The sequence below is a fragment of the Pinus tabuliformis genome, chromosome Q (genome assembly GCF_031772625.1).
Source record: "Pinus tabuliformis cultivar Carrire ecotype Pingquan chromosome Q, CPIR1, whole genome shotgun sequence".
NCBI lineage: Eukaryota > Viridiplantae > Streptophyta > Pinopsida > Pinales > Pinaceae > Pinus > Pinus tabuliformis.
Window position 1 is genome coordinate 93333717 of NC_142296.1, and position 16554 is coordinate 93350270.

At 38.0% G+C, this 16554-nt stretch overlaps 1 protein-coding gene across 1 annotated transcript; it reads right to left on the minus strand.

Moving 5' to 3' along the window:
- Positions 1-11681: 11681 nt before the first annotated feature.
- LOC149218405 (Leucine-rich repeat protein kinase family protein) lies at positions 11682-16089 on the minus strand. The gene is made up of 2 exons (XM_089383938.1): positions 14395-16089; positions 11682-12549 (listed from the first exon to the last, which is right to left on the minus strand). The coding sequence occupies exons 1-2, from the start codon at positions 15650-15652 to the stop codon at positions 11900-11902; spliced, it is 1908 nt and encodes a 635-aa protein (XP_089240064.1). The 5' UTR covers positions 15653-16089; the 3' UTR covers positions 11682-11899.
- Positions 16090-16554: the final 465 nt, after the last annotated feature.

Here is a 16554-nt window from a genome sequence, read left to right on the forward strand (position 1 = left end):
CAAAGCATTGCTTCTCCCCAAAACATCAACTTTACATTCTTAAAAAACATTATTGATCTAACCATATTAATTGATGTTTTGTTCATTCGTTTTGCAACCCCATTTTGTTGTGAATTATAAGGAATTGTTGTTTGGTGTTTGATGCCATTATCTTGCAAATAAATTTCGAAAACAAGCGAAGTATATTCGCCACCATTATCATTTCTTAGAGTGCCTATCTTAAGTTGAGTTTCATTTGTAATCAAGAGATGAAATTTTTTAAACACATCAAAAACTTGTGACTTTTCTTTCAGAAGATAGACCCAACACATCCTCGAATAATCATCAATAAATGTCAGCATATATTTATTACTATTAACAGTTGCAATATGCATAGGTCCACATAAATTTGAATGTATGAGACCTAATTTTCTTGAAGCTCTAGAAGTAGAACTTTGAAAAAATTGTTTACTATGCTTCCCCAAAATACAAGCATTACATGGAGTAAGTTTCCTTGGAATTGTTGAAAGCCCCTTAATTCCATGTTGTCTTATCATTCTTATATTGTGATAATTGATATGACCAAAACAAGCAAGCCATAATAAACAGGAAGACAAAGCATCATTTTGTTGAATCAAATGAGTAACATTCAATGAAATGGATGGTGTACCTTTCAATTTTAAGAGTTTGTCTTCTTCCATACCAGCCATAACAATCTCATTATTAGAGGTTCTTCGAATCTCTATTATCCCATCAAATATATGTATTGAATGCCCCTGTTGTCTGATTTGTATAAGAGATAATAAATTCCTTTGAAATTGTGGAATATAAAGAACATCATGTAAAATATAATCTGCAAGTCCTGACATTTTTAATCGAATAAATCTGATCCCTAATGATTTAATTGGAGATTTATCAACAAAATAAACTACTCCATCAATGTTATCACTGAATTTTTCAAACAAAACTCTCCTAAAGGCCATACGACAAGTGGCACGTGTCTAAGATCTAACTATCGTGCCATGAAAAAAATGAAGTACTAAAGACATCAGCGATATTGAAATTACAATGTGCAACAACTTTTAATGTGCATTCTCAAACGATTTTCCTTTATCTAGAGGTGGTTGGTCTTTTTTTCATCTATCTGTTCTCTTCTTTCACTGACTTTCTCCCAGGGAATTCTACAATTAGCAGCAGTATGATCAATTTGACCACATCTAAAACATTTGATAATCAGTTTATCATTAAAATTTCTTTGTTGTCTATCATTTTGTTTCCTATCTCCCTTAGTATTTTTGCCCCCCTACCTCTATAATTTCTCCTACCATGACCTCTACTACCCTTACTATTTATAGCAAACTCTTCTTGAGACTTTTGGTTTTTTTAGCAAGGCACAAAGTCTCAACATTAGGATTGGGAAGGGGTTCTTTCTTTCGAAATGCCTTCTCTCTTTTAGCGATTTTACCTATTAATTTATCAAAGTCTAATTCTTTCCATTGTACACTATCTTGGAGAGATTCCAAATAGTGTGAATAACCAGGGTAGAGAGATTTTATAAAGGCAGTAAGTTGTAAATCAACTTTAACACTAGTAGACTCAATTTCATGATTGATAGCTTTAATTTCAGAAACCGGTTTCAAATGATCATTATCTTTCATCTCCAAATTAAACAATTTCAATAATGATTGAATGATCTCTCATTATGAATGTGAATCATAAAGTTATTTTAATTTTGTTAATGTTTCATATGTTGATTTATTTCGAATAATATATCTACTTACCTCTTCTGTCACTAAAGCATAAATCAATGCATAAGCCTTTTTATCCTTACTCTGCCAAATTGCTAGTTTTTTTTCCTCTTCATGTTGCTCTAATGCATTACATCATTTTCCTTCACACAAAACATTAAAAACAAGTGTATTTTTGACTTTTTTGAACCATTCTTGATAGTTTTCCTTTCCACTAAGGACAACATCAACTAATGATACGAGAGAATTCATGTTTGCAATAAATTGATAGTCAAAAATCCAAATTTTATCCAAAATATCAAGTTTTGTGTTTATTGTGTTCTCAGCAAGCTTAAAAATTAAGATCTTTGAAATCCAAATCTTACCAGTGACATCACGTTCATTACATATCAATATAGTTAAAATTCGATATCAATTTCAAGAAATTTTCCAAAAAAATCACAGTCGCTCCTCCTGTGCATAATCTACCACAATATTTCTTGTCGTGTTGTAAGATGTCATAGTTCTAAGTCTCTTATATTTTTTTTAAATTCCCTTTACAATCCACCAATGGCAAACACCACAATTCATCGATGATTAAAAAAATTACAATTAAAAGAAACTTGCGAGTTTCAAACACGCACAGGTTTTAACATGCCCTTGTTGATCCACCGGGCTTGGGGGGTCTGCGACTTGTCGGGTTCACCAGGGTCCAGACCCTAACAACAATAGTTCATTGTACAGGTTTTAACATGCCCTATTCGATCCACCAGGCTCGGGGGGTATGCAATTCGTCGGGTTCACCAGGTTACAACCCCTAACTATAATAGTTCGTTGTATGGGTTTTAACATGCCCTTATCGATCCACCAGGGTCAAGGGGTCTGCAACTCATTGGGTTCACCGGGTTCCATCCCCTGACAACAATAGTTCGTTGCAACCAACAACAATCAGGGAGCGACAAACTTAACAATAGTTTAACAATCTGTCGGTGCCTCAGTTGCAACCAACAGTGCTAAAATCACGTGACAATGGAACCCACCAACCTTCATTTTCCTCCTCGGTGCTTGCAGGACCTTTTTCAAAGTGACTAGGGTGATCCTGACTTATGCAGGAATGCAACAAAATACAGATATACACATAAACATAGAGATGCAGCGGAAATAAAACTTCATTTCATTAATATCAAAGAACTGAAATATGCTTACATATAAAAATGGAAATAAACTAGCTCGGGCGATGGTGGCTTATCTCTTAAAAGAGATGTGGTGACTACATGCCTCTGAACTGTATTACAATGAGGCTCAAAGCCTTATTTATTATTGAATAACAAAGGAAAACCCTAAACATCCAAAATCCTACCCCTAGAAGATGAAGCGTCAAAATTGTGGGCCCCATTTGGATAAATTGGTACATCAACTTCCCGGGGTCGTAACTTTGGCACAAGATCTTCGTTTGGATATCATAATACCTTGTTTCGAAAATCTCGAAGAGCAGGCCAAAGAAAAATCAGTAAATTGGTTTTCGACTTTTTTGGTTTTTCCGTTTTCCCTAAAAACGTCTTTTATTCCCTCAAAACGGCTCTAGAAGTTTAGGATCCGAAAAATTGCCAAAAATAGTAAGTTGTGCTACAATTAAGAAAACTGAAAAGAAACGATGGTGAGGATCCAAGTGGAATAGGCGGGTGGCCACCAATATCCACCTGGATCCTCCCCCCTTAGGAAGCAATGGTCCCCGTTAGATTGAGTGTCCCCTGAGATGGGGAAACTTCTGCTGAACTTGGTCCTTCATGAGACACTTGCCTTAGTGCAGGAGTTGGCCAGTGTTGACAACCCGATAGAGTTGGATTTTTTGCTGGTGAGTGTTCTTGATCTGCATGCCCATGATCTGATTAGTTGTGGCACGTTCCATGCAGTTGTAGTTTAACTCTATTGGTGTGATTTGTTCTGCGATGTCTGATGTGTCCAATAATGGTGAAAAGTATGGTCGAAGGTAGTCCAAATTGAACATTGGGTGTAGGCCAAGGAATTGTTGAATGTTGAGCTCGAAAGAATTTTCCCCTACAGCCTTAATGATGGTGTAAGGCCCATATCGGAGTGGGCGAAGCTTACGGTGGGGCTCAGCGAGGTGCTCTTTTTGCAAATGTAACCAAACTTTTTCACCTACCTAGAACTTGTGAGGCACCCGATGTTGATCATGACGTCGCTTGTACTTAGCATTGGCTCTGTCCAATATGTCATGGACCCACTGGCGGATGTGTTGAATGCGTCCAATGAAGTTGTTAGACCTGTCAGCTTCGAATTGGACATGTGTCGAATCTATCTGAGTCGCTACAAATTGTATGGCCACATCAATGGGACATCCCAACCCCACTTGAAAGGGTTTGTGGTCAGTTGAGCTATGGAGAGCTCTCTTGTAGTTGTGTTGAACATAGGGGAAGCTTTCATCCCATGTGTGTGGATGCTTTGAGTTGTACATACGCATAATTTGTATGATCATCCTGTTAGAGTGGTTAAGGTTGGCCAATCCCGAATGACTTGTATCTTGGCTAGGTCCACATGCACACCTCGTTCATCAATGATGTGTCTCAGACATTGAACTTGGGTCATACCAAAGGTGCATTTCTCCAAATTGGCACACAACTTGTGTTGCCGCAGGCTTTAGAAGATCTTTCGAATATGGTGGAAGTGTTCTTCCCAACTCTGGTTGAAGATCAGAATGCCATCTAAATACACCACTACGAATGAGTTGGTGAAGAGTCGCAAGATGTCATCCATCAGCGTCATAAAGGTTGCGAGGACATTCGTCAACCCGAAACACATGACCAGCCATTCGAAGAGCCCTCCTTGGATTTAAAGGCAGTGTTCCACACATCGGAAGTTTTGATCAATACTTGGTGATAACCGGACTTCAAGTCAAGCTTGCTAAAATATTTGGCCCCCTTGAGCTAGTCGAAAAGGTCATCAATCTGTGGGATTGGATACCTATTCTGGACAGTTATCTTGTTCAGCGCTCAATAGTCAATACAGAATCTCTAGGTCTTTTCTTTCTTCTATACCAACACGATCAGGCTCCCACGGGGTGATGAACTTGGCTTGATGTTCCATTTCTACAATAGTTATTGAATCTGCCTCTTTATTTCATCATTCTCCATAACAGAGCGTCGATAGATCAGTCCATTGGATAACGGGGTGCTCAGGGTCAAATCGATTGAATGTTTGACCTGACAGTGTAGAGGTACCCCTGTGTGTGAGGTGAAAATGTCCCTATACTCCTCTACAACCTTGTCCATCTGTTGTTGTCATGTGAAGGAGTCTTGTCTGGACGTCATGGCCACAATCTTCTTCTTGCCCGAAGGGCGAATCATAAGGAAAACAAATTTTCCGGTCTGGAAAATGATCTCACTGCATTGCTTCGCAATGATTAAAAAAACAGTGGTACGCAGTGCTACCTCTCGAATCTTGTACAACTTATTGTCCAAAGTAATAATAACAGTGCAAGGCCTAGACTCATACACAGCGTGTTGCTTCCACAAGTATGTTTGGCCTAATAAAACATTACAAACTTCAAGAGGAGCAACATCACACAATACCTCATATGTGAATGGTTTGATGTTGCAAGGAAGGCGACATTGTTGGTTGACGTGGAGATCTCGCCCTTGGTGAAGCCACCCAATAATGTACGACTACGAGTGTGGTGTGATCTGTAGGCCCAACCGCTTCACTACCTCTGCTAAAATGAAGTTATTTTGGCTCTCGCTATCGATAATGAATGCAACGGAAAACACTTCACCCACATCTGCGAGTGGAAGAGTCGCTCCCCCTCCTCTGGACCTTCAGGTTCATCCTTTTGGATCTTGGTGGTAGCAACAGTGACACTAGGCTCCACATCAATAATTTACCACATCTGCGAGTGGAAGAGTTGCTCCCCCTCCTCTGGACCTTCAGGTTCATCCTTTTGGATCTTGGTGGTAGCAACAGTGACACTAGGCTCCACATCAATAATTTGTTTCCCTTCGTCATTCCCCTTGTCGGTTTCTGACTCAAAGTCGGAACATGCACCTGATTCGGAAGCCTTCAGCTCGGCCACCAGTGACTACTTGGCTCGACACTCACTTGTGTTATGAGTAAGGCTCTTATGGAACTCATCATTTTTTTGTGTCCTTTGTCTTCGTGTTGTTCTTTGCTTGCGGATTTAGCGAGTTGTCTTGGGTCGCTCTGCCTTGGCTATTGTCCTTTGTTATGTGGTTTGGAGACGCATTTCCCTTGCTTCGAATTTGCAAATTCAAAGTCTCGCTTCCTTTGTTTAAATTTATGCTCGATTTTGATAGCATATCGATAAGCGACGTCAAGCAAGGAGATGTCTAGGAACTCCATCTCGTCCTGGATGTACTTGTATAGACAGTCGTGGTACTTGGGTACCAAATGCCGCTCAAAATCCTTGATGCCCAATTTCATATGAAGAATATGGAAAACATTTGTGAACTCTAGTACATTTTGGTCTCTTCCATGCCGCAGCGTGTTCCACTTTATGTATCTATCTTCATAGCTCCCGACAGGGTAATATTGTTCCTTGATAGCGTCTCGAAAAGAATTCCAAGTGGGTGCCACTGAAAACAGTGAGGATTCTCTCTCGTCCTTTTGTTCATAGTGGGTTTCCCACTAATCCTTGACATGTGGGGCAGCTTTGAGGAGTGCAAAGTAATCTTTTCCCAATTGAAAAAGTCATGAAGTAAGAAATATCCTTCCAACAGATTTAACCATCTATATACGACATTTGCATCTATCTGTCCTTCAAATATGGGAATGTCAAAGTTATCTTGTATCTTAAAAAGAGTGGCTGCTAGATGAAGATGTGTCCCCTGTGGGTAGTCACTGAAGGCTCTGAGCAAAGTTGTCCATCATCGTATTCCTTTGTCACTAAAGGGCTTCTTCGAGCAATATTTTAAAAGGATCCCCTGCCCCCTCCCCTTTCTTTTCTTCCACCATGGGAAGTCATCGAAGTTTGTGGGGCTGGTCTTGCAAAAGTTCAACCAATTCGAGCCCCAACTCCTTATACTCTGACCTCCTTGGGGACACGCAAAAAAAAACAGAAAAATTGCAAATCACTTTGATACCATTGATCTGGACTTATGCATGGACACAACAAAACACAGATATACATATAAACACAAAGATGCAGTAAAAATAAACTTCATTTCATTAATATCAAAGAACTAAAATATGCTTACATACAGAGATGGAAATAAACTAACTCGGGCAATGGTAGTTTATCTCTGAGAAGAGATGTGGCGACTTCATGTCTCTAAATTTTATTACAATGAAACTCAAAACCCTATTTATTATTGAGAAACAAAAAAAAACAGTGAACATCCAAAAAACTAACCCTAGAAAATGAAGTGTCAAAATTGTGAGCCAAATTTGAGTAAATTGATACATCAACTTCCTATGGTCATAACTTTGGCATACTATTTTTGTTTGGCTTATCATAACACCTCATTTCGAAAATCTCGAAGAAGAGGCCAAAAACAAACCAGTGAATTGATTTGAGACTTTTCTTATCTCTCCATTTTCCTAAAAACGTCTTTTAGTCTCTCTAAACACGCTAGAAATTTAGGGCCCCAAAAACTGCCAAAAATAGTAAGTTGTGCTACAATTAAGGAAACTGAACAAAAAAAAAAAAAAAAACAATGGGAGTCCAAGTGGAATAAGTGGGTGGCCATTAATATCCACCTAGATCATAGGGTCACTTGGAGTAAACAATGAGCAACACATTCAAACTCTCGCTCTTTATGCACGTTTGTTCGGACTTTATTGTTGAATGATTGATCATAGGCAATATAGTCCCAGATAACCATATCTTTCTCCTTCAAACCATCGAAACCCAAAATGCCATTAAAGCTCGTTAAGGCCACCAAAGACTCTCTTGGCTCTCAAACAAATGCATCAACTTCTCAAAACATGGCATGGAGTTCAAATTGTGGCTCTAATACCACTGTAAATAACTCATGTATAAACTCCACACTAGAAAAGTGATTGCATTTATTGAAAATACATTCATTTATATAAACATAGAATAAGTATGAGACAGAATTCTGTCTCGAGACAGTTTTATCTCGATAACTTATTAATGAAAAATAAAATACTAATTACTGTTTTACCAACATAATCCCAAAAGATGAATTAACAAACCACTAACAAATAAATTCACCTATGAACTAAACTTATATATTTAATAATAAATAAAATAATTTTATAATTGTAAATGGATAAATGTTAAATTTTACCTACTAATAATACCATTTATTTTTATTAAATGAATAATTTATAAATTTATATTTATTTATTTAAATAATTTATTATTATTTTTCTTCATTTATATATTTATATATTTATTTAATAAATAAATAATTTATTATTATTTTATAATTCTTCATATTTTTATTTTTTATCTTACACCTAATATAACTAATTTTATATATTTATATATAATTTATATAAATTTATTTATTTATTATTATATTATAATTTATTTATTTATTCATTTTATACCTAATATAACTGAATTTGACCTTGCTCCCTTAGTTAGGTAACCGTTGGTGTCTCTGCTCTACCTATTTAAACAGGCTAAGCTGGATCTGTTTTTCAACTTGTCCTGACAATGAACCACACTAGTTGGTTCGAAACGCATCGACAAAAGATTGATTATGTGATTTTGCCAAAGATTTTCTAAACAATGTTATGGATCACAGAAGCCTAAATTCCTTAAAAATTGATTCATTAATGATACAAACAAATTAGTGTTCAACATATATACCAGCATCTTTGATTTATAACCGCGTAATGATCTACCACCTTTCAATCAAAAATGCCTATGCACATAATTAGAAATAGTAACTCCGCAGAAGTTGAGCCGTGCCCACTGTCAACTCCAATTCCTATGTAACTTTGAGCCGTGTCCACTGTCAACCCCATATCAATGTAGCATTGACCGAAGTGATACTCGTGGGTTCTACTCACATTCTGATGTGAAACGTGAGTCAGGTCGACGGATCAGACCGTCTGTTTATAAAACCCACCCAAAAATACTTTAGTCTTCTTTTTGTAACAGGTTAGGTTATAAATAGAAGACAGCCAACAAACCTCACAATTGTGTCCACATTTCAGCATTTATTAGCGTGTACCATTAGTTATGATTGATTTCATTTTTCAGGCTGGTGTCATTTTTATTGGTTATGATTGATTTCATTTTCCAGGCTGGTGTCATTTTCATTTGATTGGTTTCAGTTTTCGATTAGTGTCATTTTTTTTAAAACACATTTCCCAAAACTTTAGCATTTGAAAAAAAATAAAACTAATTAAACTTCGTGTATTTTGCTCAAGTGAACTCTCACTTTTCCCTAGTCCAGTGAACTTTTCCTCTTGGTCCTGGCCTGGCCCATTTCAGCCCCCACTTCAGAACTTTCCTGTTTGGTTTCTAGTTGTCTTTCTTGATAATTATTGACATTTTAATGCATTAAGGCACACCCTTGCGGAGGATTTCATCCCCGTCAAGGATTTCGTTCCTCTCCCACGACTTTAGGATGAGATTTTTTCATGATATCCACTGGATATAAACTCCAGGATGAGATTTTATCATGGTATCAACTGCATGTAAACTCCAGGTCCTGCATTCAATATTACAAACTGGCTGCAACAGAACTCGCTAAGTTTTATTGCATCCACATCAAAACTGACAAAAAGTACACTAGGAGCAGGTTTATTGCTTTGACAGCAAATAGCTGTAAACCTCAGCCTTGTACACGTACTAGTCACACTTGTGTACATATATTGAAAATTCTCAGCAGAAAGCATGAGCTGGATTGTAGACCCCCCCGCCTTCTCCTCTCAACTTTGGAGTTGTTTGGTGCACAACCAACAAAATAAACTACATTATGGTCCCATGCGGCCCACTTCATTTTTTAGCAAGTGGTAGTTGTTTAGGTTAAAAAAGAAGCAAACGAACCGAGAAAAATAATACGGGTGGCCCAATAAATCCCCCTTTTGTCTCAGCCGGGAGCTATCACATTCATAAACATACATGCCAATTTGACAGAAATTAGATACCAACTACAAGTTGTAAGAGCTTCAGCCAACTACCTTGTCTTATTGGGGCCTCTTAAAAGGACATAATTCAATTTTCGCCTATCACTGAACCTTAATCCCTAAATGCCCCTTCATTGAACCATCCATCCCAAAAACTGTGAACCCTACGAAGCTCTACGGGACCATTAATTAGACATATAATTTGTATGGCCCCTAAGCAGCATATTCACATGGCATAAAGCCAGACAGTTTTTATCAATTCATTCTTGTTTCGGTGTCTTGAGAGCTAGGGCAAAAAGAATCTTAAAACAAGTCCTGCTACTGTCTTTGGTGGTTAAGCAGCCAAGGCAAAAATTGAGCCTTATTATTAATAATTAATATGAGTTTCAATTCACAAGTTCACTGGCACGTGGTAACCACAATTCACAAGTTCACTGGCAAGCGGCAACCACACCACCCTTGAGGCGAATCCTAGCATAATAAACAGGTTACAGATGATAGAACTAGTGTGTATCTTTAATATGTAAAATTTATATTTGATTGTCAGCTGTCGAATTTTATGGCTAACATTTTTGGATCTCAGGATATCCTTGTAAGCATCCAACAAGGCTTTCAAACCCCATTAGACAAAATTATCTGCAGGAGCCACAGGTAGCCAAAACTGACTTTCCCATCATAAATTTCAACCTTTCAACATTGTGGAAACCTATGCATTGGGGGGACCATTAGAAAATAATGGAAACATCTGTGTGTGACATGTGCGTTATGCAGTTTTCTTGGAGGTTTGAAATTGAAATTGAGAGGAACTTTAATCATATCGACAAGTGACTGAAATTGGTTGACTTTTATTAATGTCCAACAGTGACTAAACTTTATTGAAATTTGAAATTTTATTAATGTCGACAAGTGGCTAAAATAGGTGTGGGGGCATTCAGAGTACAATATGCACCAAAAACTACATGGAAACCCAACAGAAACAAATGGCTAAAATAAGTTGATGAGACTAATGAGAGTACAGAGTACAATATGCACCAACAACTAAAAGGAAACGCCAACAGAGAGAAAATTAAAAAAGAAATTAATTTGTAATATAAGCAGATAGCTAGCTAATAAGGTTTCTGGCTTACCAAAATGCCTTTTAACATATGCAAAATGTAATTTTCTTTTATATGTAAATAAAATTACAATTTTTTCTTTCCAAATAAAAATAAAGATATAGAAAAAGGGAAAGCAGCTGCTAGCAAAAAGTAGAACAAAGTTCACTCTTGTCCTCTACAATCTATCATTTATAACAGCAAATAGGAAATTCTCAAACGGCCTACATAAAAGGCATAACTAGAAGAGAGGGCAAGGTATGCACCAATAACTAAAAGCACACCTCAACACAAAGAAAATTAAAATAGAAATTAATTCCGAATCTAAAATAGATAAGTAACATAAACATAGCTAGCAAAAAGGTAGACCAAAACATATATAAGCTTATTCACTCTTATGCTCTAAAATTTATCATCTATAACAACAAATAGGAAACTCTCAAAAGGCCTCTACATGAAGGGCATTGCTAGAAATGGGGGCAAGGAAAATAGGAAGTCATTCCAGACGTGACAATAGTTGAGCATCTCGAATACCCAAAAGCCGAACACTGTTACTGTATTTGAAATTGCAAGTATTAACCACAACTACATCGTCATTCCGGTTTCAATTATGTCATAGGAAATAGAATTCTCCGGTTAAGAGCATGCAATAAAATTAGCACATTTTCCATTGCCATTAATTGATTGCACTTCCAAAATACATCTTGAGCGAGCAATTAGAACCAGTAATTTATGACAATATAGCAAAAGATGCCGAGCAACTCTTGGCAGAAAAATTATCCAACGAACCACCACTCCATTAATAATCCGCAATGCTGAAATTACTTAAAACCATAAAGAATGTATGCTGTGGAACTACATAACCAATACATAGAATTATCTTTCGAGCAATCACATACAGACTCTACCCAAGCCAAGATATAATACATTAAATCTATCAATAACTCTTGATACCTAACAAGACAATGGGAAACAAACATAACATGACACACTCCAAATCTGGCTAAACCATCCGCTTCAGTGACTTGTTACAACATCTTCAGAGGCAGAAGGAGAAACAGAGTAAGACTCATCCCATTCACCCAAAGGAGATTGCTCAACTCTGATGTCCTCAATCAACTTAACAACTTCACCCATCTTAGGACGTTGTTCAGGCGACTGTGAAACACAACTCAAAGCAATCTGCAACATGGAAACCATCTCCTCCTCAATGTTCTTGTACCTCATCAATTCAAGGTCGAACACTTCAGCAGTCCATTCTTCCCGGACAATGGACTGAACCCATTTTGGAAGATCAACACCTTCTTCTTGCGAATGATAGTGCATAGGAGCTTTTCCAGTCAAGACCTCGAGGAGTAACACACCAAAGCTGTACACATCGGCCTTTTGGGACAATTTTTTGGTTTCTGCCTGCTCAGGTGCTCTGTACCCTACATATCTAGATGAAGCATGAATATGCGAGGGATTCAGGAGCAGTGCCAACCCAAAATCAGAAATGCATGCAACACCATTCTTGTCCAAGAGAATATTGGAGGATTTGATATTCCCATGTGGAATCTTCAAAGACCCATATTCTTCATGGATGTAAGCAAGACCTCGAGCAGCTCCTAAGACTAGACTGATTCTTGTAGTCCAGTCCAATGGTGTTCTTCCTGGACCTCTGTTCCCTGATTTGTACACAAACAGATCAAATACAAACAGATAAAATAAAATTGATAATAAAAGATAACAAATTAGCAGAGTTACTTTTTAATCCTGAATCTATTTCGGGCACAGAGGTATCAAAATCCAGATCCAACAGGTATCAACATCCAAATCCAGGAGATACCAATCTTAATGGTGTAATAACAATGAGATTGCTTCCGCATGAAATTTAATAATTCTCTGCCACTATGGATCTGTGCTAGTATATAATGTCTACTGAAAACAGCCCTGCTAGTTAACACCACACCCGGTTGGCCATCTTAAAACAAAAAGTTTGAATATATAAAAATATGTCAGCGAACTATATTCACAACAATAAGTGTTCATGGATGCTTCTATCCGGGAAGTAGAATGCTAACTCTTGATGCAAAATGATTGAATTGACAAAAGCTAGGTGATCTACAATCTCAGTGGGGGCAGGGAGATTTATCGACATTATGTTGACTGGTGTGATGGTACACTGAATCTAAAAGATGTAATAGATGTATTGATATCTAAAAGCGTTAACACAAATCAATCTAAACCTGAATAATATGCAGTTGGATGTTGTGAAACTTGAGACGAGCATCTCAAGTTCACAGCCAATGGCCAATGTATCATGGGTTTCGTATGCAAGCGTAAAGGTTGTCAAGCTTGTAGGTGAATAACTAGAGTGTAGGCTGCAGAGCGTAAAGGCTGTGCAGAGCTTAAGATACATATCATAACTTGACACAAATCGCAAATGTATTTTGGTTGTGACATGCATGTGGAAGGGTTTGATATACATTTTGAAATTCCTAAGCCAGAGAATGTATATCCCACAGTAAATGACCAACTTATCATAACTTATCATGGATACATGAAGATAGTGAAGCTTCCGAATGCATAGCAAGTTTATATAAATGATTTATCAGCTGGTTTATATTTAGTAAATGATTTATCAGCTGGTTTATATTTAGTAAATGATTTATCAGCTGGTTTATATTTAGTTGGCATTAGCATAGATACATTTTTAATTTCGAAACTTTACAGGCTAGATGTGCAAATCTTGATTTTTTAGGTTATAAAATACTATGGAAGGTGGTATGAAGTTAAAAAGTAAAAGGAGAAATGAGGGTTTTTCTTCAATGGAATGGTTATACCATATAGATATCTGTAAAACTGCAACATTAAATCCAAACTTTTTCTTCTTTAAAAGATCTAGCTCTATCTCCAGTTGCAGGAGCACCTCACTTACCTATTTACAGTTTATATTCGTCTGTATAATAAATATCTGTAATAAATGTAAGGTTAAGATGGATCTTTCTCTATCCGTAATAGATCTAAGGTTAACATGGATCTATGAGTGGTTCTTTAAATATGAGAAATGATATAATTAATCATAAAGTATAGATGGGCATCTCTAACCTATCTTAGTTAGCCTAAATAGTTCTCGCATTAAGATGAATCCATGAATAATTGTTTAAATACGAAAATAAAAATATCAATTGTAAGGTATAGATAGGCATCTCTGAACTACCTTGGTTTTAGACCAGCCTACCTTGCTTTTAGACCAGCTTAATATCTAGGTACAGAAAATGACTTATTTCAGTCTACATAAACGGCCAATGTATCATGGGTTTGATATCCACATGGATTATAAAGCCTGAAGATGAATAAATCAGTTTACACACAAATGGCCAAATTGGATATCTGTCGTAATTTATATGAGTCTGTGCGCTTTTATTAATAAGTTGAATCCTGGTAGTAAGTAACAGTCAAAACATAAGAGACAGGCATGCAAAAACTAAGCACAAAGAGCAAAGAGACTAAGCAGAGAATCCACTGACCGTGTAGAAGAGAATACAAGCTCCCATTGGGAAGATAATCATAAACCAGAAGCTTCTCCTCTTTTGCATAATAATAAGCTCTGAGACGAACTATGTGGGGATGCCTCAATTTCCCAATCAACTCCATGTGCTGATCGAATTCCTTCTTCCCAGAAGGATTAACGTCCTTTAATCTCTTGACAGCAACAACACAGCCATCATCAAGAACGGCTTTATAAGCAGTCCCAAAGCTCCCCTTCCCCAACATCTCGGCAGACGCCCTCAGCAGATCCTCCAACTCAAACTGCTTCTTCCTATCAAAGAACACAAGTTTACTCCTCTCCATCTCTGGCGTCTGCGCGCCACCGGAGAAATCCATCTTCTCGGAGGCCGTTTTTCCAGCAACCTCGGCCTCCCTGACGTATTTCTTCCAGTAATACACCAGAAAAATTAGCGTTATCAAAATCAGAACGGCAGCATCCCCGACCACAATGGCAATGACGGCCCCCGTGCTGAGAGCCCTGGTTTTGGATCTCGTGTCCACGGGAGTACTCGATCCCGGGTCGGAGCTCGGATTCGACGGCACCACTACAGCCACCGGTGGCGGAATGGTACAGGCCGGAAAAGGACTCCGTCCGCAGAGCCCAGCATTGCCGGCGAAGGCCGAAGCCGGGAACTTCTCCAGAAGCTGGCGGGGTACTTGGCCAGAAAGTTCATTATTGGAAACATTTAAGTCCCGCAAGAAGCTGAGATCTGGCAAAGGCCCTGACAGAATGTTGTTCTGCAGGCGCAGAGTTACCAGCCGCGTAAGGTTCCGTATCACCGGCGGAATCGATCCGCGGAGATTGTTATCGGAAGCGTCGAGCCTCACCAGGCGCCTGAGCCGAGCAAGATCAGCAGGAATCAGACCCGAGAAGTCATTGGAAGCCAAGTAGAGCAATTTGAGATTGTAGCAATTTGACAATGGATCCAAGCTGCCGTTGAGCCGATTTTCCTGAAGATCAAGAACCCGGAGCTGGTCGAGCGCAGAAAGAGGATCGATAGGGCCTCGTAACTCATGGCCCGAAAGCGAAATGAAGAAGACTCTGCCGTTTTTGCAGGTTATGCCCTGCCATTTCCCAGTGCAGGCATCGGCCGAGCTCCAGTTTTTGGCAAGAATGCCGTGGGAATCCGTTAGGGCTCTGAATTGGAGTAATGCCTCTGTATCATTGAAGCTCTCAGTCGCAGGAATTAGCGTCAGAAGAAGCAGCAACGGTACTATTCCTATCAGAGAAGCCATGGAAACGAGGCTTCACAGGAAGAATTTCAATCGAAATAGGAAAGAAAAGAGAGAAATTTATTGTTGCTGGCCTCTCCCCCGAGGGGTGTTTATTATACAAACTGTGGAGTTACAGTGACAGTGCGATGCGTCATGTCAGTATCAGAGAATAGAGCGTATTGTATTTATTAGGCACGTACACAACACAGCCTTTCATCATTATTCATGATTTCCTCCACTCTGAAATGCAACATGGTCAATCTCACCTGGTTGGTGTTATTATTAATGGCGAGTGGTTTGCCCTTTTTACTGCCTGTTCCACTCACACAGTTGTCCCACATCTGTCTCCTGCTCAGCCTATGTTTGGAGTAAATTTTGGACCATCAAATCCCCTGGGATTGCTGTGCTCTCCTTTGCTATTTTGGGCGCCCTTATTGCTGTGGAGGGGGGGATTGCTGTGCAGTCAGAGAGGGATTGATTTCATTTGTTTTATATAACATGCAATTTGTGCTCTTATTAAGATTTGCGTGTCTTTATTGTTGTGGACGGAGGAGAATTCAATCCATGCCCATTAAATTTTGGAGTATTTTCGGAATCGCCATTGGAGTTAAAATTTTATAACAGAAAAATAATGTGAGTTAAATTTTGAAATCTATATTGAGAAATATTTTGGTAATAATTATATAAGAAATGTTTTGTTACACATTATCTAGTGTGGTTGAGAAGTTAGAGAATTAGATTTATAAAATGGAAAATCAGATCTTGATATATGATTAATTAGAGAATAATGTAAAATTAATATGTATGACATATAATTAATTAGAGAATAATGTAAAATTAATATGTATTAATAAAGAAAAATTTTGAAATAAATATGTTTTTAATAAATCGTTCTATGTTATATGAGTTTCTGGACCGTGAGA

Coding starts and splice junctions, on each gene's coding strand:
- LOC149218405 (XM_089383938.1), bottom strand. CDS start 15,652: ATGGCTTCTCTGATAGGAATAGTACCGTTGCTGCTTCTTCTGACGCTA. Junction 12,550..14,394: donor CTTGTATTCTCTTCTACACG/GTCAGTGGATTC, acceptor TGTACAAATCAG/GGAACAGAGGTCCAGGAAGA.